The sequence below is a fragment of the Diadema setosum genome, chromosome 22 (genome assembly GCF_964275005.1).
Source record: "Diadema setosum chromosome 22, eeDiaSeto1, whole genome shotgun sequence".
Taxonomy (NCBI): domain Eukaryota; kingdom Metazoa; phylum Echinodermata; class Echinoidea; order Diadematoida; family Diadematidae; genus Diadema; species Diadema setosum.
The window spans coordinates 1,824,149-1,851,833 of NC_092706.1; the positions used below are offsets into that span (position 1 = coordinate 1,824,149).

Here is a 27,685-nt window from a genome sequence, read left to right on the forward strand (position 1 = left end):
ACACACACACACACACACGCACACACACACACACACACACACACACACACACACACACACACACACATATATATATATATATATATACATATATGTTATGGAGGCTTACCTGGAAAAAATATTGACAGAATTTAACAAATTGAAAGATACTTTGAATATGATTCTCTTTATCGCAAAGAAAATCTTAACAGATAGATGAAAGTTAGGGGACGGTACGTAATGAGTTACAAGTCACACGTCACTGGTGATTACAAAAATAGTCTGCAATCGATGCGTCATCTTTTCATCTCCCTGTACAAACTGTTACCAGAATATTGACGCCCTCTAACGGCGAGTGACGTACATATGGCAGGCTGAGCTCTCTGGTCTCACGGATTATAGGGCTCACACGGGTAAATAATTCCCCATAGAGACGTGTGTTAAAATTCAAAATTCAAAAAATTCTGTAGAATAGCTGGGAGAAATGAGGTGTTTCATCTTCACTAACCTGGATAAGTGAGCTATACCATGTCATCCTTGAAATTTCCAAGGCAGGTTCTTCAGCTTAAACTCTGTCCAAGGGTCCGCAAAGCCAGACTACGAGTTCTTTTCACTCAAAAAAGAAAAAAAGAAAATCACCTATTTTCTGTGCATGCACCCAATGAAATATAGTCCCTTCACATTCCATGAGAAAAGCTTTCATCTTCAAACCAGAATGCAGTTTGTATAGAGGAATTCATAGTCAATATCTGCAGCTATTCAGTTTTATGCCAAACTGCATCACTGATTTTCTATTAATTTTTTTCTTCATTTATTTTGGTATCTTTGGTACGTATTTGTGAAGGGGTCTGGGACATTCCATTTTATTTACAGGTGCGAGACCTATACTTCCGCGGCTGATCGTGCGGACGCTCATTCTGTGGAAGGCATTACACTGGACAGAGGATCTGGAAATCAGACTAGTTTTAAAAAAAGAAATAAAAGAGACAGGACTTAAGGGGGGGGGGGTATATTAAAATACATCTGCAGGTATATTAAAATACATTTGCATGGAGCGCTCGCTCTACGAGGGCATCGTGGGATTCCCCACTCATTGATACCAGTGATTGATACAGAATAGAATGAAGCTTTCCTGCAGTGCAATTCGACCAAATTTAAATCGGCCCATCATTTTATGAGAGTGTTTTTGATAATCGGCCTGAATGTATGCAATCCAACAAGAACTTGCTTGCCTCTTCATAATATGATTCTAATCAAATCTTACTGTGTGGAGTGGCTGAAAGGAAATGTTACGCCTACTTACATCTTATAAAATACTATATCTCTTGTTGACAAAAGCAACAGGTGATTGGACCCTGTTAACAATATCAGTTTACGCAGGTAAATGTCAATGATTTTATAGTTATTACAGTTCAAGATCATTGCAAGCAAACAAACAAACAAACATACAAACAAACAAACAAACCTAACTGTATTACAGCATCACCGTCCGATAATTCTAGAAGGATACCATTGACCTTGACACCCACGTTCAGCAGCCCTCCCCCCCCCCCCTCAACATGTTCTGCGAACCCCGCGTTGTCATGATTGTACACGTTGACAAAATTATCCAACTCTCATGACTGTGGTTCGAGTTTAGAATGGGCGAAATTTCATGGGTCGATGAGTGCATGCATGGCAACTTGTTCGCACGCACACGCTGAGAACTCCGAAGTAGAATAATGTAATAAATTCATATCATGTCTATCCATGATAGTACTGTGTCGCATGCATGATCAAGGAGGTACATTGTACTACGGAGGTGCAGCACGTGTATCACCACAGAGAAACATGGCGGGAACGGTCGATCAGCAGGCACAGGTGGCGTCTTCCTCTCAAAATGATCGAAGTGATGGTGGCATAACGGATCTGTTCTTACGGGAGCTTGCAGAGAAAATGTCCCCTGATGATTACCTGAAGGTAGGCTTACGCCTATCCTTGAGCAACAGTGTTTTAGAAACAATTCAGCACGACAACAACAGAGACCAAGCCGGGGCTGCGTACAAAATGCTGATTCATTGGAAGAAAGAGTGCCCTGCGGATAAACACAGGGTAAATTTATACAAAGCCCTGAAGGATGGGGGTAGACTGGACTTGGCTGAATTCTTGGAGAACAGTACGTATCTCATCAATACGTCTTTTTATTTCGTATATCCTTTAATACCGCTATACCTCGATAGAGATGTATACTGTCGATTGCTACATGCATTGTTGTACATTTTTTTTCTTTAATAGATACAAGTTCTATTGTACTTTATTTTCTGCAAATCAACAAATCAATCAGCAAATCAATATACATAAGGCACATGATCATGAACATGTGGGAAATATACAAAATAGATTCAAAACAGAGTCGTTTGACTTGCGTAAACAAAGATATAAAAGGTAATTAATGATACAATATACAGTATGCATGTCTATGCAGCGGGGATTACAACAATTATAATTATGGAGCGATAATGCAGAGGGCCGCCATTGTAAGCATAACTTGAAAAGATGGCCGGCCAGAGGAAAAGGTAGGGACGTATACTAGTTTCGTAATACTACAATACAATACAAATTTTTTACCCTGTTCTTATTCCTTAGGTACTTCTGCCAGTACTTCTTTGCAAAATACATTACAATTCGCATATTAATCGTTGCAGTCCCCTGGACTAAGAGAGTACTTACAGTGAATAATGAGATGCTATTCAGGGTCTCATACGACTTTCGATTTTTCGGTTTTTCTGCAATAGGGGTGACCGTCTTATGTGTTCACTGGTAGCACGGCGTATATAGGGCAATAACTGTTGGTTAGGTATCTTGATGCTGCTAAATCACATTTAATCATTGATGTTGCCCTTGAAATGATGAATTGTACTCCCCTGTAGTTATATTGACCAGAAACGAAATGTTATGATGTTAAAATATTTGCATACATGGAGTCCTTGACGGATCTTGAGATGCCCTCATCTGCAGTAATTCACAAAATCTACAAGCAATGTTTCTCTTGTGAATTACCCTTTTCCGTAAAGAGTTAAAATATAAAATAATTGTATTTGCTGACTTTTTTATTTATCTGAAAACAAAGTTGATACTAAGCTTATTATTAAAGTTCCTTAAAATGTTATGCACTCATGTAATCGTTATATATATTGCTTTATATTCTTCATATTGAACAAACGTTTCGGACTTTGTTTTCCCTTTCTCACACAGCTTACCCTTTGGGGCCAGATCTCCGGTAGTCTCGTCCAGTGCCATGGATCCAACGAGGCCTATTGATCATTCTCAGGTTCGAGTCACGATTGAGCTGCGAAATGACGAAATAAAAACTTGAACTGTCGTAGAGGGCGTTTCATCAATGTATGTCGTCAGTCCCTGAGGGTCGCAGATTCACCAGTTCATTCAGACAAAACAACCGCCATGGATCCACAACCAGTCAGACTATGACATTTTCTTGTACTCTGATATGAGCATTGTTTAATCCATATCATGTCCTGTATGGAGTAATTTTGCCGTAGAAACTATCATGTTTTTCTCATCATTACCAAGTCTGAATTTTAATACTTATATCTGTATTTAAATGAGATTAGAGAAAATTCCAAATATGCATTTGAATCAAACAAATCGCTCAAGAGAAAAAACAGTGTCTCAGAGAAAAAAAAAATCGATGTCAATGAAAAAATCAGTTAATGAAAATGAGAATTAAGAGGCTCTCAGAATACGGCAAGTGAAATAAACTATCGTAAATGATCCCGAATAGCTAAAACTACAGAACTATACGAGATCTAGATACATTCCCTTCTCTGTTATTATTAACGATTAAAAAGAAAATAAAACATTTTCATTTTATTTAAGCCATTAAGGGAACTTGAACTTATTTTCAGGTAAAATTTTTCAGATGTACCAAGACCAGTTACGTGCTGGCGCGTTATGGACGTGTAGCCCCCTACATTTGCGTTTCTGTAGTATATTCTCACGTGTGGTCACAAAAAGAGAATACTAAAGTAGAATTGAGAGAGATGATTTGTTTTATCCGTCGTGATGTACAAGTTTCAAACCGATACTTTGAAAATGAGAAAGCGTTAACATTGATTTTAAAAACTGAATTTCATAAATTTTATATTTTGGTACAGACGCTAAGCCTTATATAATTGTTATGGCACAGTACTACTTGCTCATCACAATGCAGTACCGTCGTTTTATTATTCCACAAAATTTCTGCGTTATGTACGAGACGGGTATTTTTACACCTGTTTAAAACCCCGACTGTTTTTCGAATAAAAGACTTTTATATGGCAACAGCAACGTGATCGACGAGAAGTTTTTTGATCTGAAAGCAATGAATGCATTGTTGCTTTGTCTGATAAATCCAAATGTGTGGGAGCGTAAAGGGGGCAAAAGATTTCATATCGGTGCACAAGAAGAGTGAGCCATCACTTTACAAGTCTTTATTTTTTTTTCCAAAAATATCATCAAACATTGAATACGGTTCTACACGTGCACCATGGTTATTTCCTACAATATCAACAATTCAATACACATTATTACACCTGTAATCATTTTTAGATAAATTTCCATACAAAATGTTTATTGTGTAGTAGAAGTATTGTATTAGCAAATTTATTATAGTGAAATTCAAGTAATGCATGAATATTTGCATCTTTTCTATTTAACTTTTAAAACTTGTATACTAAGCGCTATATAAACGTTATTTATTCATTATTATTATTACTGCTACTGAAATTATTATTACATGTATCATCATCTTAATCATTATTATCATGAGATATCGGCTGGAGATTTTCATTGTCCGTGCGTGTTCTTACCATCAACTTTATTGAACAGACAACACACACACACACACACGCACGCACACACACAGACCACACACACACACACACACACACACACACACATATATATATAAATATAAACATATATATATATATATATATATATATATATATATATATACACACATGTGTACATGTACATATAATATTATACATATATATATATATATATATATATATATATATATACATACACACACACACACACACACATGTAGGCCCTATTATGTAACACCTAAACAGGTCCTTGTCATTTAATTCGTTGTTTGATATTGATTATTCATTTTTGTCCCATTTTTACTATTACATCATCATTTATGCAAATTTTGCTTCGGTTACTGTGCAATCTTGAATTCATGCGATTTTGTACGGTACGTAAGACGCCTGCTTTTGCTGTGTGCATGCAAGCAAGCAAGCATATTGACGGACAGCATTTCTAAATTCATAAAACAAATGACACAACGGATATATTTTTAGGTGTTACATATAACAAATAATGAATGCTTTTCACTCATGAAGATGAAATTATTGATCCACTGAGCTCGATTGCCCCCCCCCCCCGTTGAATGGATCATTTTCATTTTTCATCTCAGAATATATTTTCCACTGCACTCATATCCATTCATTTTGTGTGTGTGTGTATGTGTGTGTGTGTGTGTGTGTGTGTGTAATATTGGTATATGAATTATATAACATATATTAACAGCAGAGCGACTGATATGTTCAAGACTGTCGAATTATTGCTAATGTTATTACTCATCTCATGAATGGATCCATTTCGACAATAGATGCTAAAAGAATACACCATTTGGTCGAACCCCTTCATACTTACAAAGATAGCAATTTTATTTCAATATAGACTCAAGATGGATCTCGTGTCGACTCAACACGAGCAACTTCTCAAGGATTGAATATACACACAATAATGCAATAATCGAGTTGAGACCGAGTCACATCCAATCTTTTACTTACACAGACACCTTTGATGATAAAGCTAGTATGTTTGCGTAAGTTTAAAAAAAAAAAAAATATAATTGTATGTGTGAATAAACTGGTAGCATCGAAAATGTATTATGCAAAGTTAATGAAGGGTTTGTGAACATTCCATGCACATACAGTAGGCAAACTGTTTCTCGGTACGTTCTGTTTTCTTATACAACGTACATGTATACCCAATTATCTTTACTTCCCATGATTGCAGTCAAAACTTGCAAATGCTTACAATCAGTAACTGTTGTTCTCTTCATTTTTTTTTTTGCTTGAGAAAATCAGGTAATGAAATGCGAATGAAGAAATAGAAATGCATTGATAAAATTAATCGTTTTTACTCAAATTTATGCGATATTCAGAGCTAATTATCTTCTACGCAACGATCGATCACACACTACCAAACCAGAAAATACTGGGCGTTGGAATTTTTCAAAGTTTCGCTCGTCATCCAACTTCTGTCGAGATGTACAATGGTTTTGCTTGTGTGCGTTATCTGGATAGCAATCTAATTTCCATTAATTATTAACTAAATAGACATACGTTATGTATTTTGCTTGCACATGTCTGTGAATGTTCAATCCACAACCCAGTTGCTGTATTGGCTAACGGCGCCTAACTTCCATGTCAACCCGAATGTCAACGTAACTTCGCGGCGTATAGGATGGATTATATTTGATCTATCACCTCATTTGCTTTGCAATCAAATCAATATTTGAGAATCCCTTCCCAAAATCATCCTCGATGTTTACTAATATGATAATAATTTTAACACTGCTCTTTGAGATCGCAGTAACACAACATCATTTAGAGGATAGAATGATTATTTTCAGTACTAAACCGACACCATGTTGAAGCAACGTGCAGGTGATTTCCTTTGTAAATACAGCACATCACTCGCCCAAAAAGAATAATTATGATATCATAGTTATCGTCATTAAAAGTAACTGTGAACATTTAACAAACATGTCACTTTATGCATATTTATGTGGTTTCTATTTCTTAACAAGGAGTCTAATCTGTCTGATACACTAATTCAAGTTTACGTAGAATCCTATATAATGGTCGTACAATTTCACCTTCCCGGGCGTAGACAAGAAACAAGGTTACTTGATTCACACGTAGTCACTGGGCTTGTGTTCTTCGGCAGATTTTGAAGTTTCGCTTACAACTAAATGCTATTCAACTGTACATAGAATTTGTAAATATAAATATTGTTCAAAACAAAGTCTATGATACAATATAAAAAGTATACATTCATTTCGACATTCTAGGGCGTAAAATGTACATATCCAACACCGAACACCTAATTCATGATAACATTATAGAAATAATAACAATAACAAAATGAGCGTACAAACGTTTTGTTTCAGCATCTGCAAAGAAACAGATATACATACGTAAAAAATAAAGGCACAGTGTCTTTGACATAGTCAATGTAATGCTGTTATATTTCAAACTTTAAAACCCACGCCTTCGCCGTCACTTATACTACGCTATGCAATATACAAACAAAATTATGCGACATGTCTGTTGTCACTTTTTTAAACTCTTCTCTTCAATACGTCGGATATTTTATTTAAATGTGTTTGATATTTCCTTCTAACTACTGGCGATGAGATTCGTAGTTGATTTAGTGTTCATGGACGTGTCCGCATGACATTCATTACCAAGTTTCTGTTGCTGATAAGACCCTTTGACAAAAGAGAAAATCCGTCTACTAAATGACTTGACGTTTGTATTAGAAAACAAAATACATAGCATGGACATTACTGTAACTTCCCATCATTGAAATTGAAAAACATGAAACCAGTGATTTGCCTTGTTTCTATAGAATAGTTACAAACAAACGGAAAAACCCTCGAAAAGTGACTATAGATTCCTAACGCGTAAGGCAACTTTGTGCATTTCATAAAAACTGAAATTCAAATCAACGTCAAAGGCTTTTTGACATTTTTAATAATCCAGTGTTCTACGGGTATAATATCTCCCATAGACAGTGGTAAACCAAAGTTTGTAGAAATCGTGCTTGAGCCTCTTTAGTAATCCAGTGTCCAGTCAATAAAGTCTATTACACCTTAGTCCTTGGTTGCATCCTTTTGGAGAAGAAATACCATGAAGATTATGGCAAAATCCTTTGGGGCAAACGTGTGATAGACACAGAATACACATGCGGAGAGTGGTTCAAATTCCGTTGAGATGTAGTCTGGCTTCCAGACCCTCTGCCCACACTATTTCGCTATACAGGATATTGACGCCCTCAACGTCGGAATAGGCGTAGGTTTTCTCCTGCCTTCGGCAAAGGCGGTGACTTCGTCGCCGCAGGTCACCGCAGAGTCCTGTGGGCAAAGGGTCTGGAAACCAGACTACTTGAGATGTTGATGAATATAATCTGATTCTGACTGATAATGGATCTATCTGTCTTTCCCTTCGAGATATTTGTTATGCTTTGATGGCGCTTCCGTAACGACTGGTCCAGCAGAATCTCAGCTGATGCCGTGTCTATTTACATGTGTGTACATCGTATTGCCTGACGCACTCTTTACAGACAACCCTGCAACACCACACGAAGACGCAATCGCAGCGCTCACGCCGCGTCACCGTCATGGTGTTATGACCTCGCCCGCAGCACAGCAACTCGCACCCGTCGATTCCATGCGAAGTAAGATTACACTCACGCCCTCTCGTGCCGAAGGAGCCAACATCCGGGTTATTCTCGCAGAAGTTGGGCGAGTTTTCGTAATAGATCAGGTCCATGTTCGTCGGTTCCTTGTACTCTTCGAAACGCGGCTGGAGAACTTCGACGAACGTGCGACCGTGTTTTTTCTGCTCGACGCGCATTTCGGCCGCGCTGTCGTACTTTATTTTGAGTTTGTCCCCAAGTCTCCTGAAGGGCGCCATCTCCCACCAGCACGTCTTTAGTTCGCAGCTCCCCGACACACCGTGACACTTGCATCGCAGTTCCATTGTATGCAGGACAGACTGTAGCAGAGGACAGAGCAAAGAAAAGAAAGAAAGAAAGAAATGAATACATTGTTCATTTTCCAATCAAGGTTTCTAATCCTCTGATATAAACAAGCGCATGAAGCACGTATCCAATTTACGTTGTTTTATTTGTTTGTTTGTTTGTTTTTTTTTTTTTCATCTACACCTCACCGGCCTTTACTAGCTCTAAAACCCCCCCCCCCCCAAAAAAAAAAAAAAAAAAAAAAACACACACAAAAAAACACCAAAAAAAAAACCAAAAAAAAAAAAAACCACACACAGAAAGAAAGAAAAAAGAGAAACCCCAGTTGAGGGGTACACAGAGAAATACATCAAGCCCATGGCCTGAACAAATATGCACATGAAGATGTCTCCCACTTTATATGGTTCTTTATGATATCATATTTCATATTTTCTTCTACCGTTTGTGTCTGTATCTATCAATGTCTGTCAGTTCCGACTGCTGTGAGTCAAATATTGAATCGAGTGATTTTTGGAAAACTCATTCAACTGTTAAATATGTTGTTTTTCGACTTATGACTTTTCTGTTTTTCTTTGAAGAAACGACCTTTGCATGCTGACATAGATGGAATTCCGTATTCTTATAGACTACCGACCTTTCTGCCTGCCTCTGTGTTGTGCAAGTCCATCTGAGTCCGAGCTTTGGCCGTTTGACCGCCCCGCGTTGTCAGAAAGTCCCGCGTAAGTTTGACGGCGTACCGCACTTCCTCGCTGCAGCCACCCCATCGCCACGTGCTGTTCGGCGTGATGTTAGAATCCCGGCCCGGCGGACCGCGGTGGGACCGGTCACAACCGCATTCTAGGTAGTCACCGCGGGAACACGCCCGCGTGACCGCGTGCGTGACACCGGCGGCTAGAATAGCATTGACAAAGGCACTCTCCCTCGTCCCTGCAACAAAATTAAAGGCATTATTTATCATTTGCAGGTTGAAAAATAAAACAGCTTTCGTCCTTCAAAATAGTTCTAAACTGTGACTTAGGGACAGAGACAATCAATGTAAAATTGTAATCCGTATAGTTAGATTGTTAAATAGACAAGATGTAAACAATAGTTATAATAAAATTGGCAACCGTCCGCAGTTATGGTTCATTAAGAAAAATAGTGATATCTCCTTAATATCTAAGGCTTTATTGCAAATTTTTTATATGGTAGGATGTTTTGTGATACAACTGACCTACACATATGCATCAAATGTGATAACCTGAACATCTTTTTTAATCCCTGCTCCCAATGGTAGACAGTATCTTTAAAGTGAATTTCAATTGTTATTTTAGTCTCCTGTGCTCTTTTAGAAGTGAATAGGCCGCCAAATATGTTTGTCTCTTTGATTGATATCAATAAGGTAAACATGTCGAAAACCATCAATCCATCTATCCATCCATCCATCCATCCATCCATCAATCAATCAATCAATCAATCAATAAATCAATCAATCAATCAATCAATCAATCAATCAATCAATCAATCAATCAATCAATCAATTTAGGTTTTATTGCAAATAAAAAACGAACGAGACAATAAATCCGCAGACTAAAAGTGCCACGCGTACAGAGAAAAGTATGATTACAGAAAACACTCAGTTGAAAAAAAAAAAATCAAGAGCAGCCTAAACATTTTGTCATATACAATCATATGATTAAACATTGGACTCACAGAAAGTTAAAACTGAATAGGCCTGCACATGTGGTGATATACACACAACTTAGACATACACATAACTGCAGATATATTAAAAATTGACAATAAAAGACATAGAATATTTCCTCATCCAGCATAACGAATAAAAAGAAGTAAAACATCAAATTCTCAGATATATGGTACCGTAGATACAGTTAAAATTTGAATATTACACACAACAGAGGATTTGTAAACCAATGAAAACCGTTCAATGAAGTACGCCTGAGATTTAACATTTAAATGTATCGCCTTCATAAGAAAGACAAATTAAACAGACTGAAGTGCTAGGAAAAGACGACATTGATTAAATAACAATGAACCTGTTGAAAACAAACACACAAAAACTAGCACCTTTGTTGAGGACTGGGCCGAACACTGAATCGTCGCCATCTATCGTCGTGCAGTTCCACCGTCTCCCGCGAAACTGGAATTGGCATTCCTGGATCCCCTTATGAGCGCCCTCAGCGACGCTCGACATCTTCTCCTGGTTTCTCTGACAGAATCGGATCTGCTTGTCCGACAGCTCGGGGATTCTACGACAGGGGATTTCCACTGGCTGCACTGCCGTACCGTAGGCGGCGCCCACGAACCTGTGGTCGGGTCAGGAGAAAGGAAGTTTGAGTATAAGTATAGCATCTTCTCTTTCTGCTCAGCTACGTTCACAACTTGACATTAGGCCTATAAACGTTATTACATAACGATGATGTCAGGGAACACAGATTAAAATATCTAATCAAACCAAGGAGAAAAATTGCCATTTGAAATATCTACGACGTAAATTTACATGAATAATTTTACGTGATAAAATCAAACTGGTCGTCCTTTCAAAAATTAGACAATTAAAAGAATTCATTTGAACGTCATCATTAAAGATATATTGACTTCCACTTTATGCGTATGACTTAGCGGCTCCGTTCACTCATCACTTTTCGTCTTCTCAATCGACATTGTTTTTTCTTCCTATTTTCTAACCAAGTTATCAGTTCTTCTTCATCTTTCTGTCTTACTTTTCCTGTTCCAGTTTCTGCGTTTCTGCGTGACAGCGACTTAGTGGATTTGTCTGGGTGTTTGTCTAGGGGTAGTTAGGTTTTTATCTGTAATTTGTGTAATTCTATAGAAGATCAATGATATAAGATGTTATTATATGTTTTGGGGGAATGCACCCTACAAGCTTTGTTTCTTCAGCATTCCTCCCCCATCTCCTGCATTTTCGCAATTTCAGAATGTTTTTTTTTTTGTGTGTTAGTGTGTGTGTGTGCTTATTTCTTTTTCACTTTGGTATTTGTATATCTATAAATTCCACTTATCACACTTTGTAATATTCACATATGTATTCATATATCATGTGGAAGGAAAAACGTACTTACAAGTTCTGTTGGAGATGGAAAAAATAAATGAAATGAAAATGATATGAAATGAAAAAAATATAGTTTTGTGATTGATTGGTCTAAGATATTTAGCATTACTACTGACAGAGTTATCAAACTACTGACAGAGTTATCAGGAACATTTCAATTATAGATAGCCATTCGTTTTAACCCCCCCCCCCCCGCCACACACACACACACACACACACCCGCGAATGCATGGCCCCATTTCATTTTGGAAGAAAAGTTGATATGATAATGGCAACTCTTGCTGGAATGGCAATTGTCATGGTAACGACAACAATGACATCCAGCTTGGCTGTTACTGTTGGAAGGTGCCATTCCAGCAAGAGTTGCTATCTTAATATCTTTTCTGAAATGGCGCCGAGATGTGTCTGTAAAACACTGTAACTGAAATTTGAGGAAAGCCGGACAATCCATTCAGTAGTTATGAATTGTTATAACGATGGCTAAATTTACGTGCTGTCATCGCTGGATAAGAAAAAAAAAAGAAGAATAAAAACATGCAAAAAGAACTGCAAGAAATCTCTCATTAAAAAAAAAAATGAAAATCACACGTCCCTTAGAGTTATTACTCGACATTATTATATTATTATCAAGGTTAACCCATTCCAATCACGCACTGTCTCCTGATGGGAGCAGTCAAGTGCTTCAAACGACGACTGCAGCTGAGGAATTCTCTTCTCTCGACATTACTACATTGTAGGTAATCATTTATTTTGCTCAAGGGTCCTCATAGACAGAAGTATAGTCAATATATTTATGCAGCTCAAGAAATGAAAAAAGAAAAGAATAGTTTGATCAAATTTTAGCATACAGAATCACTGTGGCAGAAACATCAGCGGGGTATTTCGATTTATAACGGGCCTGTTTCTTTGTCGCCTGTCGTTGGCGTGACATTGATTATTATCAATGTAAAGGTTTGCAAGATAAAGAATATATATTTGAGTGTATATATGGCACTCGGTGTGTAGACGACTACCTGTTACATGACAAAGACCTTAGTTTGCAAAACAAGCGCTAAATTAGTTTGCTTCAATTAAGCACTCGAAATCCTACCGATCGTCTGAACCTTGGAACCATCCGACAATAGTATCTCTTCTGGATATCGATTGAACTGAAAATGACACTTAACCGCCTGCCTTTGATGGTCATCGATTTTGACTCGGTGGTCAGTTTGACCGTCCATATGAGCAATCGATGCGTCGAGGTTCAAGCTGGACAGCAAGTGTACCCCACAACATCACGTAAGGGTCAACAACCGGACATTGACAAACCAATTATACGCCAACGTATTGGGTGCCATTTTGTTTTCAAATCTGTTTCTCTGTTAGTCTCATACAATAGATTTAACTGCATGAAACAGTGACTTTTTTTCTATTCATAGATACGTAATGAATATTTATATCGTAATTAATATTAATAGAGCTGTTTTCCATATCAAGCCCCTCATTTTTCGTCCTTGCATATCCATACAAACGCACACATGTACCCGACATTTGATCTGGATTTGGATCTGGAACCTCCTATTAACCTAGTCACGTGGAGCATGACTACCTCCTTGACAACGTTCAGAGAGGGTGCTTTCCCCACTGCTACAGCTTTACAGCCGTCTAGTGGATCTTATCGAATTCTTAATTAAAGTATCTACGTAAGATGTATTTAGATTTCACTCGAGCAGCACACTATTGTAAATAAGAGGTGAAGATCACGGTGACATTCTACCCATGACATAACTATGCGCAGGTCATCACAGCAGGCCCAGTATAATATCTTCTTGTAGCAGCAAGAGGGATTACCTAAACAAGTATAACCAACATTTGACCAAGTATCAGAACAGTATTACTAATGATTTCATATATGATTTTTCCTCCATATCATTTTCATTTGATTCCAAACATGAATTTATTTGAAAATCAATAAATTTATTGTCGTCTGTACTGTATTGATTTTCACAAGCTTTACTACACTGTTTTTTAATTTACAACCTCCTTTGCAAATGAGAAGAGAAAATAATGTTAATGACCAGTACAGAAATGGTCATATCATTTTCCTATGACCAATGACGTAAAATCACACAGAAAACTTGAGTCCACCACTCAAAATTATTTGCTTTGTAACATAATTCATCATTATTAAGATAGTTTTGTATGAAATGCAACTGGACACTTGTAAGGTGATGACATCATTGCCTATAACAAGTTAAGTTTCTAAATATTGCTGTGACGAATATTTTGTTTCATAAAACTAAAGAAATTTACATGGCTCTACTTCTATGTTCGATGTTTACATTACTTCCGGGGCGGATCCAGGAATTCCGTAAAGAGGGGAAGCCTTTACAAAATAAAGGAGGGGGGGGCGCACGCACCCCTCCCCCATTTTTCTTTTCATTTCTTTTGTTTTAACATAAAAAAAAGAAGGGGGCGCGCGCCCGACGCGTTCCCACTGGATCCGCCACTGACTTCCAATCTAATCAAAGACCACAGAGCATTTGGTGAAACTGCACTTTAAAGTTCGTGTGCCCCCTTTGCAACCCTTAAAATCAGATTCCTTTCATAAGATGGTATATTGTAGAGGCAGATAATTCAGACCTTTCCTCAGAATGATAAAACTGGAAACTTCTTTATGATGGAGGGGCAGCAATAGATTTTCAGTGAATTTATTTGGATCCTGACAAAATTCCAACGGTTATTGTCGGTACAAAACGGGAGCATATTCTCAACTGACGTGGGATTAGTTTATCCTTTTCTTCTCTTTTTATTTATTTATTTTGATTTAAATCTGAGGTGCATTACCGGAGAGATATTCGGAGAGATTATTCTTCAACCGTGCACATATTTCATTTGCAAACGGGATACATAACTCTTAAAGGAGTGCGCTCGCTTTCTTGTAAAATTGATAAAACCCTAATCATACTCCTGTCTACCTTTTTTTTCTCTGTTTGTCTGCATGTTAATCTCTCTCACCCCTCCCCTCTCTCGATTTTTTTTAACCTTCAATTTCCTGTGTATCACACAATGTGTTTGTCTCAACATCTCGCAAAGTGCACTAATTTGGCGACTACCAAAACTTCCACTCGCCTTTCACGGAGCAAGATGCGGAGGGTGGGATGTTTTGTTTCGTGGGACCTCAAATTGCGAATTGGCTTCCTGGCATAATTTGACTAATTTTCGTACTCATAATGGAACAGCATAGCCTTTGAGTACTGATGAAAACACGAAAAAGCCTTACAACTTCATGAAGTTGGTATGGGTCAACCTAACTGGCTCCTCCCCACCTCCCCCCCCCCCCCCACTTCAGCACAAAGGGGGGAATAAGTAATAGCGCGAGACTATGGGCCATCGCGGAAACTATGACAAAGCGACTACGCTGGCGGTATATCGGCAATTTAATAAATCAATGACCGGAACTGCACCCTTTGCATTCGGGTTTATTGTCTTTCGCTGGAGCGTAGATCCGAAAAACATAATTCCCTGTTGTATTATGCACGGGGACGGGACGGGGTGGTCAGAACCAGTCATCGCGGACTGCGCGGCTCATCTTGGTCCTGTGAGTCATGACAGTGTCCGGATGAATGAATGCATTTTATTTCTGAATACGTTGGAGCTAGAATTCACAGATAGCAACATGGAACTGCTCGTAGTTCCATGATAGCAAGTAGCATTTGCCATTTCATAGCCTTCCTCTTCTTCAATAAATCTTTAACATAATAGATGTCTAGCGCAATAATCATACCAGCTGATGACTGGCCGTGATCCCTCAATCAAATGATCTTTATAGTCGTTGATATTTTGACCTGTATGAATGGTGGAATTGTAAACTGAACATGCACGCTTTGTGCAAATCATCTACAGTAAATACAGACTACACTTCCGGTTGCATTGAACACTGGATGATACTTTAGTAATGAAATTCTTTGTGCTTGTTTTTTGTTTATTTATTTGACTGTTTCTTTGTTTTTAGAAGGCGCTAGCGACGAAGAAATGCACTTATAGGAGACAATGAAATGGCAATGAAAGCGTTTATGGCAGTTCCTAAATATGTGACAGGAGTGTTGTTCAGAACACGGGTATTTTATTTCACAGAGCGATTTCTTTTCGTTTTGTTATTATTATCTGATGAATGAACCGAATATAATTAGAATAGGAGGTGAAGTTTTCAAATTGAAAGGAAATATATAATCACGTACACACCCAAGACGATCGACGATAACTTGTGCCGAACTGGTACATGCCATTTATTATTTGGTATCGAAATTTACATGTGGCTGATAATATGTGAAAAAATGACGTGTATGATTAATGATTTCACTGGAAATGACAACACTAAAAATGATAATGACAGCGACAATAACAGTAGCAATAATGACATGTAATCTTATGTAACAATGACATAATAACAATAGAGAGATACGCCGAAGGGGAATATAGAAACGCTAAACAAGTATAGTTATTTATTATGTCATCATCATATTCATTTAAACACCTTTTTTATCCTTATATTACTCTGACTTTAATTAAAGATTGCAGGTGGAGAAACTTGAATTCTTGACTTCGTGGGAGACCTAGACGAGCTCCCAGACTTGATTAAGGTTTAGAGTATTAAACCAACATTGATTTCATATCCTGTTGTTAATTAAACGAAGCGTGAGCTAGACATTTCTCTTGGCAAACGAGACGGGTGTTTTCATTTTTCACCTTGCGCTCGCTCCACTTTCGTTTTTCCTTTACCCCTTTAAGAGTTCAGAAATGTCTTGTGTACAGGGTACATGTCTTTCAGTACGAAAGCACAAATATAGGACATATACTTAAGAGGCTCTGCACTCTTTGCTAAAAGGTAATAGAAGGACACAGCAATAGATACTTCAAAGTGTTCGAAATAACGTGTTGTTTGATTTTAACGTGATAGTACCACCATTGCGTGTTTGATTGGTTGCGGGGAAAATAGAAGAAGCAATGCAATACATTATGTGATATCCATCTGTAGAAATACAGTGAGTCACAATTATGATGTTTCTAAGTATAAGACATGCAAGAGGAAGACCAAAGAGACATCTTGACAGCAAGACATCTATTCTGTCAGTTCTAGAGTGTGCTTTATTCATCTCACGAGGTGCTTAAAACAGTGTTGCATCATGGCTGATAACAAAATCGATACTTTCTTTTTTACATACAGACAATCAAAGCAAAATACATGATATATATTTTGAAATATATACATGTAAGTAAAGGCATACACACCCTTATATAAACATATAAACATAGAAATATATAATATTTGTGTGTATGTTGCTGGGGGTGGGGGGTTAAATGCTGCTTGGTTAGACAATGCTATGTTTCTAATGCAGTCTTCTTTCTGATTGTTTCCTTCAGTGACTGCGTTTTGTGTGTTACATTTTCTACTGAACGATAACAATTCCCGACATGATTGCAATTGGCAACGAAATATTTCAAAACAAGGCCACGATTTAAAAAAAAAGTCTTTCTTTATTACATGGCAAATATTGCATATACATTTCAGCACATTGATCAAATGAATCAAAGTACCAATATTTATATCAAGAATATACTAAGATAATCAAGGCATAAGGCTACTTCCTCTTTTTATCATAGTGATAAGATTATGTACTCCTATCTTTCCTAAAAATATCATGGTTGGGTAAAATGGAGGGAATCAATGCAAAGCGTTACTTGTTGATTCCGAAATTTTGAGAAAAACGACCGCATTTTCCCAATGAGCAACTGCATTAAAATGACAGTGGCATAAACAAGTAAAAGTGCTTATGCTAAACATGAGTCAAAATGGCAGGGGACCGCAACTATCGGACCACCAATGCAATGACTATCAGACGACCATGGGGAAAATAAAGACATGGCATGGCTTCATGAACACATTTCAAAATGTTACGATGATGACTTTTTTGTAATAGATAATATAGGCAATGCATGATACTATGTGCTTGAGTGTTCTCTTCAGGAGATATGCTTTGTCATTTAGGAGTATTCATCGTATCAACAACGCCCAACGCTTTTCGTTGTTTCGCGTGAAAATTCCCTCTGACCTTTAATGTGTGCCTTTGCAACACAATCCTTTGGATGCCTTTGTAAAATCGCACCTTACGTCTGGACTAAATTAAGAGGAGGCCCTTTGCAAACAGTGCGACAAATCTTGTTTTCGACACCCGGCTTGTCTGCAAGTGTTGCGTCGCTTTGGAAATAAATCCTCCTGGTCTAGTTTCTTGCAAATAGTTTTTAGTTTCTGCGCGGGGCCAAAGAGTGATGCACTTTCACTGCGGCGTGTATATAATATGAGCGCATGACTTTACAAAGACTGTTTGAACGGACCACGTACTGACGTACCGTTTCGGTTCCCTTCTATTGGTTCTCCTGGAGCTCTGGAAATTGAGTCAGCTTATCGAATGTCTTCTTTTCTTAAGGAGATGGATAGGGAGGGTCATATTTTCATCCTACGCTTGAAGGAAGTCATTCGCTGCATGGTATCTACAACATTCTGATAACCTCAACCTCTACTTGAGACTTACACTTAATTTCCATCTGAAAAATGACCTTCAGTTTTGCCCCTTATTTCTTGTATATAAAATCATTTGAATTGAACTGAATTGAATTGAATTGAATTGAATTGAATTGAATATACGAAAATATCAATGTTTACCATTTTTCCGTAAATTCTGTTGAAACTCAGCTCTTAAGTAAATAGCTGTTGCTTGATATACATTCGATAACGATGATAGTAATATCAAGTGCTTACTTTTTTTATATGTTTGTTGACAATGGTCACTCTCGCCTCAGTATATCGTATATGATTTTACTCCTGTGAAATTGTTTATTTCTTTCTTCAGAGGAAACCTATAATTCATATTTTTGACGCTTAGGAGAGAAAATGAGAAATTTCTAACATAAACTGCAAATCCGCTGGTCAGCTGCGGGGAAGAGGAACAATTACTTTAGTTTATGATTTTGTTGACTCGGTTACAAGGCGCCAAGAAAGTGTCATCAAGTTAGGTTGGGTCGTGTTTGTATGCAGAAACGACTTAAGTAAGCAATAAGTGTTCATCGGCGTGAAATTATATGTCAACCTATATGTCATGGCAAGGACGTGTTTATTTGAGTCGGACTTTATGACATATATGTCAGGATCACAAAAGGAGATAGATGTACAATACCTGGCTCCAAAGATAAACAACCTAGGGGAATGATTATTGCCAAGTTTCGGCGAAAAAAAGAAAAAAAATATCATGCCAGCACCATCATAAACAATCACTACGCAGAAAGAAAGCAAGCAAGAAAGAAAAAACCAAACATCCTTACATCCATACCATACACAATAATATGACCAATTCAGACTGGTCGAATAGTTTTTGTTGTTGTTGTTTGTTTGTTTGTTTGTTTGTGTTTTTTTTTTTTTTTTTTTGGGGGGGGGGGGTCCGAATTGAATTCATCTTACGTCATAATATGTACCAAGAATTGTCGATCGTGATTCCAGTGGTTTGCTCTGTCTTGTGGGATGATGGCTCTCATTCAGTGCTCGCCCTCATTGTTATTATATTTCCATATTTCCTATACATAGCTGAATCTTCAAAAACTTGGAAAAACATGGCTAAAGAAACAGAAACAACTGTAAGCAGTGTCAATCGTTAGGATTTAAGATACGATACTTCATAAGTATTTCTCTGTATAATAATATGTATGCTGTTGTATGTATGTAATTCTATCACTTGTGGATTGTATCAGAGATATTTCAGCTTTGGCAGAGAAAAATGTTCATCGTTATCAATTATCATCATTACCCTATATTCACGAAGTTCAACAAGCCGCGTCTGAGGGAAGTATATACTGGTAAAACGTAAACATATCAGTATGCTGCATTTTCTTTTAGATTTTTTTTTTAATATAAATATAGTTGTCCTGCACTGACGTTACGAGCTGTTTTACGTTTCTCTTTCAGCTCCATTCTTCCAACCAGCTTCCAGCTTCCAGCTTCCAAACTCCATTAAATGCCATAAAAGTGAATTCGGACATGGAATAGAGTGAAATTCAATTGTACTACTTCCCTGGGAATTGACAACAGAATATGTTATCACGAGTGTTACGTTTATGTTATGAATAAGAAAGTTAGGGTATCATAGAGTTAAGCTATATATATATATATATATATAGCTTAACTCTATGATAACTCAACTATATATATATATATATAAACTATATATATATATATATATATATATATATATATGAGATTAAAGTCATTTTAGGTTTTAATCTCATATATATATATATATATATATATATATATATATATATATATATATATATATATAGTTGAGTTTTTAAACGGACGGGTACAAATTTTCTACCTTCGTGCATCTTTGCGTAGGAAACCATGTTGGCAACTCTGTTTTAAAACGCACTGAAGTCAAGTGAGAACTGGTTGGGGTGGGGGAGGGGGAGAGGCTTCTTCTCTTTCAGACCTCCCTGGTTAGAATGTTTGAAGAGAAGCTTGGTGATGCTGACATTTTATGAAAAGACACATGTGGTGCCATCACAGAAGTCATACTTAAAAGAGACATGAGCATATGATTTACAGCCTTTCTCTATAAAGAACATTTAAAGAATTTCAATTTACACTAAAAAATAATGACATATGACAAAGCAGGTGGCCCAGGAGGAGGGTCTTCTGCCTTCCTGAATTCACTTATAACTTTCCCTTTTTCCTCCATTTTTAGAATTCAAGTATAGGGTGAGACAAAAGAGAGATATTATGACCTTACGGATATCATTTCAAAATGACAATCAAAACTGATGAGGCCTCCTCATCCGCCGTGATTGTCTATCTTTCTACGAATTTCATGAAGAAGAATAAATCGAAAATCTGTGAACATGATGAAGCTCTTGCGTATAACGGTGAATCGAATCTCCGCTAAACGGAAATGGACCCGACCTAAGTCATTATAAGTAAGACGGAAGGAGGGGGGGGGGGGGACTTTCACTGTCCTCTAGTCTTTAACTGGGGTCTAACGACATTAAAACAAAGAGCATGTGGGGGTCAAGGAACAAAAGGATACAGGAAGAAAGATCAAACTCAAGATATTACTTGCAACCACAAAATCTTTTTAAGGTCAATGGCGCACCTAACACATAAATTTTGATTTCGACGATTATTTATGTGGCTGTCTGCAGGTTAAATCAACCTCGTTAAGACTCGTTTTCTGGTTGGAAATTATTGAAATTTTAATAGGATTTTTCACCCTTTTTAAAGAAACTGTGAAACAGGGTAACATGGAAGTGAGTGGAAGGACCCCCTCCTTGAAATGAACCATAAAGACATCGTAAAAGTTGGTTCTTGATATCGTGTCCGGGCGTCAACATCAAAGACAAGGTGATAAAGAATCGGGTAACGGTTTGATGAACATTCTTTCTTCTCGTCAAGTGGAGTACGAGGTTCTAGAAGACGTAAAGAGTGAAGGCGTACAATACACCTGACAGTAATTATTGGAGTGACGGAGTGCTTGTGTCGAAGCCAGTATTAAAGGAAGAATAATACTCTAACCTCATGGCGGATTTAAGGAGGAGTCAATCAGTGACAATAGGTAAGCATGCAGAAAGCAAGATGTACAACAAGACCAAAATGAAAGTTATGGAGTTGAGAAGATGTCATGTTTTCACCAGTGACAGTGATGACAATCACATATTTGAATTTATGCGAGACGATGGTATCGTCACCAAAGCAATTCACCTAATCTTTTTGTCTGATGTTTAGGAAGTATTGTTAGAGCGCAAGTAAATATTTTAGATTACTATGCGCTATATAAATGCAAATAATCATTAACATATCAACATTTATTTATTTATTTATTTTTTTATTTATTTATTTATTTATTTATTTATTTATTTATTTATTCATTTATTTATTTATTTATTTATTTATTCAGTTATTTATCTATTTATCATCTATTTACTTATTTATTTATTCAGTCTTATTTCAACAGTGGGTAGCCCCATCAGGCAGGTACTGTTCTTCCTGAGGGCCCTGGTGTAAATGTCAACGTAAGAAGAAAACCACTGAAAAACCGTCAATATTCAAGGATGCTACAACGTGACGAGACAAATTTTTCTAGAGTTTTTCAAAAGTCAACTTGAAAATAGAGGTGATATTAGGCTTTAAAATCAACTTGGTCATGGCATGGCGTGTCACTTTTTGACGACTCGCGAACCTGTCAGATTTCATCAAAAAGTCTGCCACGAAGAGGGCAATTGACCTTCAAGGTACATTTGCCATATTTGGAAATCAAGCACTCTCAAATGAGACCAACTTTCACGCCTTATAGCCTGCGACCCTCTCACCATTGACCAAGTCAAAGGTGGAATTGAGACTCGAGGCGTCAAAATAGTCGTGCAATTGCTAGCGCACACTGCTTCAAGTTCTTCGTTCACAGTCACAATCAACGCTTGCTAAAAAGATGAAAGACAACGGAATATGATAATGATAATATTGTAAACTTCTGTAGCGCAGCAATCCATCAAAGGAATGCTCACGGCGCTTTTAGGCTTTACGGTTAAGAAAAGGAAGAAAGACTATTTGAAAAAGGGAATTACTTAATACAGATGAAGGAACATGAATTTAAAAGTTGGGAACATTATTGAGTCCTTTGGATAACACGGAAACAGGTGTACTCACGCTCTCGTACTCTCAAATATAAATATAGAGAGATAGATAAGTAGGTACCTCTATATATAATCTAAACCGTAGTCAGTTTATATAGTGAAAGATCAGTGAAACTGATAACATGTCGGTAAAGATCAGCCTAGACAGGGGTTGTTCAAGTTCAAAATGACAATGCCTCTCCACCTTGCTAGACAAGCAAAAAACACACATTTTTAGCATAAATCAGGAATGCAGATAAAGTCAAGATGTGGAGACGAAGCGAAGTGAATCCAAGCAAAGAGTCGGAACTGTCACTCTCAACCTCAAGAGGGGTCACAACACGCTCACATCCTGCGATGATTTAAAAGATTGCATCCTGATTTATGATTACATGGGTTACGCCATTTAACATCGCGTTGTCGTCAAGAGGTTTGAGAGGCTGAGCACTTCTCTTCGGCTTGGAAAAATAACCACTATCAGGGTCATATAAAGGTAAAGACGACACAGGGTCGGCGAATCGTCAGATCGGTAAATGGAATAGACTGGACGATGAAAAGTAGAATCACTTTGCTTTCCACCTCCCATTTGTGGTTGCCGAATTACTCTAATAAGTGTGTATACATATATACGTTTATTTTATGTCAGATCAAGACATTCTCTTGTAGTGATTGATGTAGGCTTCAGGTGGACTAGGATGCGAGGAGCGGAAAGGAAAACACGGTTATCAGCCAAGGGAAAGCGGAGGAAGCAGGGTTCTTAAAATCACGCTTGACGCATCAATTCAGCTCTTGATGGGGCTCATCAGAAATTGAATTTATTCCTATTGAGGATATGAGCGATAATGGTTCGCTATAGTATTTCCCGCCAAACCGAACCAGCTTCGCCAAAGCGGTGCGCGCCGTTGCCAGGCAACTGATTATGAGTGGCCATATGAGAAGAGACAGGTGCTTAATGCGCTCTATGGGCAATGATGGGTTCGCGACAACTGCCGAATGGGGTTCTTCCGCCCATGTCGGGTTATGTTACCAGTCTGCGAATGTGAGGTTCAGGAGACGATTGGGTTCTGTTTCATTAAGTGATGACTGCTGAAAAAGAAACTACATGTATCCACATAGCCAAACTGATTCTACAAATGAACAAATTGAAAGGGTATTTCCACCGGGTTTGCTTCCAGACACATCTCTCAGTATCACCCTCTGTGACGTTTCATATTTTCAAAGCTCCAGTGTATTAACAGACCAAGAGCAAGACAATCTCACGTGCCAAAGTTTTATTGATAAATTCCAAGCGAGTAGAATAACAAAAAATGCCTTGTCAGACCATCAGCTGTCTTATTGCTCATGGCAACGTATTATTAATTTCAAGTCAATTCAATTCAAATGATTTAATTTGCATATAAAGTAATATAAAGTTATATACATAACGCTCACATGAGTACATAACATCAAAATGAACTTTCAATCACGTAATTTTCAACAAAACATGAATACAATTATCATAATGATATCAACTCTGGTTTGGATAAATACACACGTATGCAATACAATCTTAATTTATAACTTTACATGGAAAAGAGGAAAACACAAGAAAAGCAGAGCTTGTAAAATTTGTGAATACTCTAGAAGGTGGGGGCATCTCAAGGTCCATCAAGGATTTCATGTATAAAATTTTGATTACGCATGGCAACGGCAATGACCAGTGACTGACCAACACTTTTGTCGGCGTCAGTGAGCGCCGGGTGGCGACCTGGTGGTCGAGTTGAATCAGCAGGCTGGCCGACCGTGAAATCTACGTGACATCGTAACACCACCCTCCCGGCATCTCCCCGTTATCCTCGAGTCATTTGCCCGCTGGCCTCCAAACGCTCTCTAACCACCAGGAGATTTTGGGGCATTGTTGTATCACGGGGGTACTGAGTGAGCACCTTCTTAGGTATACACTTCCCAAACGTCTCCCCGGTTTTGAGACAGAATCTCATCTCAACATTGAAATGTCAAGTGGAAACATTCAGTTTTGATGACAAGCCACCTCCTCATGCATGGTACAAAGGCATATCCCTTGACATGAAACATTCTGCTGGGAATTCTGTGTTAAAGGAGAGTATCAAATGATTGCTGTTATAAATTTCACTTGTATGGTGTTCAAATTCTGATTTGAATGCATGTTTTCCTTTATGTATCGCGATTTGTCCAATGTTCGTAGCAAATGATAGACTCTTCAATTACAAATGGTTAAAGAGGAACTAACCACCGATTCCGATCGTCATCCACGTTTAGTCAAGAATCCGGATTAAGAGATGAACTGCTTCTCGATCTCACCGTTTTCAGGGAAGTAAAACAAAAAACCCAACAAGAACAACAACAGCAACAACACCAGCAACAACAACAAAACCAACAACACCACCACCACACCACCACCAACAACAACAACAACAACGACGACGACGACCGGAATGGCCTGTGATCCATTCTCCCGCGCGCACACATACATCCACACACCCACACATTAAGATTTAATATTTTTGAACATACTCTCTTCACTTTAATGTGTTTAACATAGCTTCACCCTCTCCGCGATGTCCTGTATAATTGGCTGACGCAGAACAGGAACATTTAAAGAAAAAAAGTGGTCTACTCAACAAGGAGTGTGCAATACCTATTGGTAACTACCCACAGTCGGAAATATGGGTGCTGTTCGTTATTCCGAAGGTTCGTTATTCCAAAGGTACGTTATTCCGAAGGTTCGTTAATCCGAAACACACAAATTCCCTATACCTAGAGGTTCGTTAATCCGAAAATGAAAAAGGGTTCGTTAATCCGAACATTTGTGGCGTTATTCCGAAAGTTCATTATTCCGAAGGTTCGTTAATCCGAAAATGAAATCGGGTTCGTCATTCCGAAGGTTCGTTGATCCGAAGTGATGTAGGGTCCGTAACGAACCATCGGAATAACGAGCTTTGTTTCATTTTCGAATTAACTAACCTTCGGAATAACGAACCTTATTTCATTTTCGGATTAATGAACCTTCGGAATAACAAACCTCATAACATTTTCGGTTTAACGAACCTTCGGAATAACGAATCTTCGGAATAACGAACCTTCGGACTAAAAAACCTTCGGAATAACGAACCTTCGGAATAACGAGTTGTAACCGGAAATATAGGGTTGTGACCTGTAGTATAATGGTAAAGCAATATCTGCAGTGGTTTGAAGTCTGTAACAGTTAACAGTTATTCTAGTTGTTCATTATTCAAAATGTAACTATGGTTTGGGATGCACTCGGTGTGTGGTAGTGAAAGAGATTAATATATCAATTCATTTTTTTATTCTTTAAAGTAACAAAGTGATTTCGTTTTTTTTGGTGTTAGCTAGCCTATATATCGGAACTGGCATCCACAATTGGGGGGGGGGGGGGGAGGGGGTGCCAAATATATAGGTCGCTGATTCACCAAGATTTGCCTACTTTTTGTTTTGCGTGTATCACTCATATATACTCAAGAGTAACATCATTCATTGCCATGAGATGATAACTATTAAGTGTACCTCAACTCTTGATATTTAAAAAAAAAAATCTTAAACGTATCTTTCAGTTTGTTAATCTGCAGACCAAAGTTTGAACCTATGTTTTACTCAAGAGGGAACAACTGTGTTGAAAAGATACATGACGTAAAGCAAGGTTTTTAATGGGGAGAGAAGTTGGATTGCAACTCGTGCATCTCAAAAAGAACAAAAAATTCGTGATAGTTCTCTGACAGGTGATGTTAGCAACAAAGGTTAATAGTCATGACCAGTATTATTTTCCTCTACTGCAGTGTCATGAAAACAAATTTGATTGTCACAAAAGAAAGGATAAGTTTGAAGAGGGAAGAAAAAACTATATCTGTTACTCTTGATTACCATCAGAAATCGGACCGTGACACGAGAATGCACTTTTTGCCGAGTCTCCGTGTGTAAACTGCGCCGAACAAGAGCCCGCCCGCCCCGCGCCGAACAATTTCCCGGAGACACAGAGGCGTGTGAAACGGCATCAGAAGCTGCAAGTTCAACTGGCAGCATTGTGCACCCTAAGTGAGGCATTTGTACCCCATTCACGAAGGTTGGAATCATCGTGCGCCCTTTCAAGTTTTCCGACAAACTCCCCTTCGTACGATCATCACCACCGGAACTGTTGTTACCCTTAACTTCCTATTTACGGCATGGCGGTCGCGGTTCGTTAGGTGTGTCGTCATGCGACGCCAATGGCTTTAAGCCAACATACCTCTGGTCCTTTCATGTACGATGGTAATCTTGTTTCAGACTGATCAGCAAACTGCCTTTAGCCAGGGTGAAACGGATCCATTGGTCCATTCCTTCAAACACTGTGCAATAATAGTTGGTGTTTTTTTCTTTCTCGCAGTATTCTCTGTCATTTTCAATGTTTTTCATCGTGTTACATCTCTCCTACTTTTACTTTCAATTGTGTCTGTGACTGAAGAAGATTACGAATTCTCCAAAATATGACCAAAAAAAAAAAAATGATCACGTCAATACTTTTTCTTCAGCGCTTCTAGCTGAGACTAATTCTGAATTGTCGTCTGCGTGTAATAATCGCAGCGAATTCCACTAATTCATCACTTCGAACAATCAAACACGTTTGCCCCCGTATACCAAACCTGCCACAATGTGCGATCGACGTTGGTCGTTCTATAGGCAAAGTTATAAGGGCTCACCCGGGGATTTTATATCTTAAAGGGAGCAAACGATAAAACCCTTTAAACCCAAGAAGTAAGATTTGTAAACATTCCTGTTGGTATCTCTTTGACATGCATTAAAATCCTGCATACGTCCTACACAATAATGCATGTTAAGATGTTGAAATACTAAGTTCTTTATCAAAATTTTTTTAAAACTATCTTCATACAACATTTAGTTACACTTGGACGTCCATTCGTTGACATTCAAATCCAAGTAATCGCTATGTAATGAATCAAACAGGAGTGGATTAAATGGCAAATCTGTCCCATCGGCCAGTCAGTAAAAGATAAGCCACGCATTGACTTTTCAAGCATCGCGAATGGTAAGAAACAAGTGCGAATTGTGCATTTCTTGATTAAGAGCATGACATGTGGTAGG

The 27,685-nt window shown here is 38.0% G+C and overlaps 1 protein-coding gene across 1 annotated transcript in view; it reads right to left on the minus strand.

Moving 5' to 3' along the window:
• Positions 1 to 8,326: 8,326 nt before the first annotated feature.
• The window catches only part of LOC140245314 (proto-oncogene Wnt-3-like), a 70,169-nt gene continuing 50,810 nt past the window's right edge, over positions 8,327 to 27,685 (minus strand). The window contains exons 2-4 of the mRNA XM_072324896.1: positions 10,876 to 11,114; positions 9,443 to 9,735; positions 8,327 to 8,822 (exon numbers count right to left, since the gene is read on the minus strand). Of these exons, the coding sequence (XP_072180997.1) occupies positions 8,343 to 8,822; positions 9,443 to 9,735; positions 10,876 to 11,114 (1,012 nt within the window). The 3' untranslated portion in view covers positions 8,327 to 8,342. The remainder of the gene's footprint in view (positions 8,823 to 9,442; positions 9,736 to 10,875; positions 11,115 to 27,685) is intronic.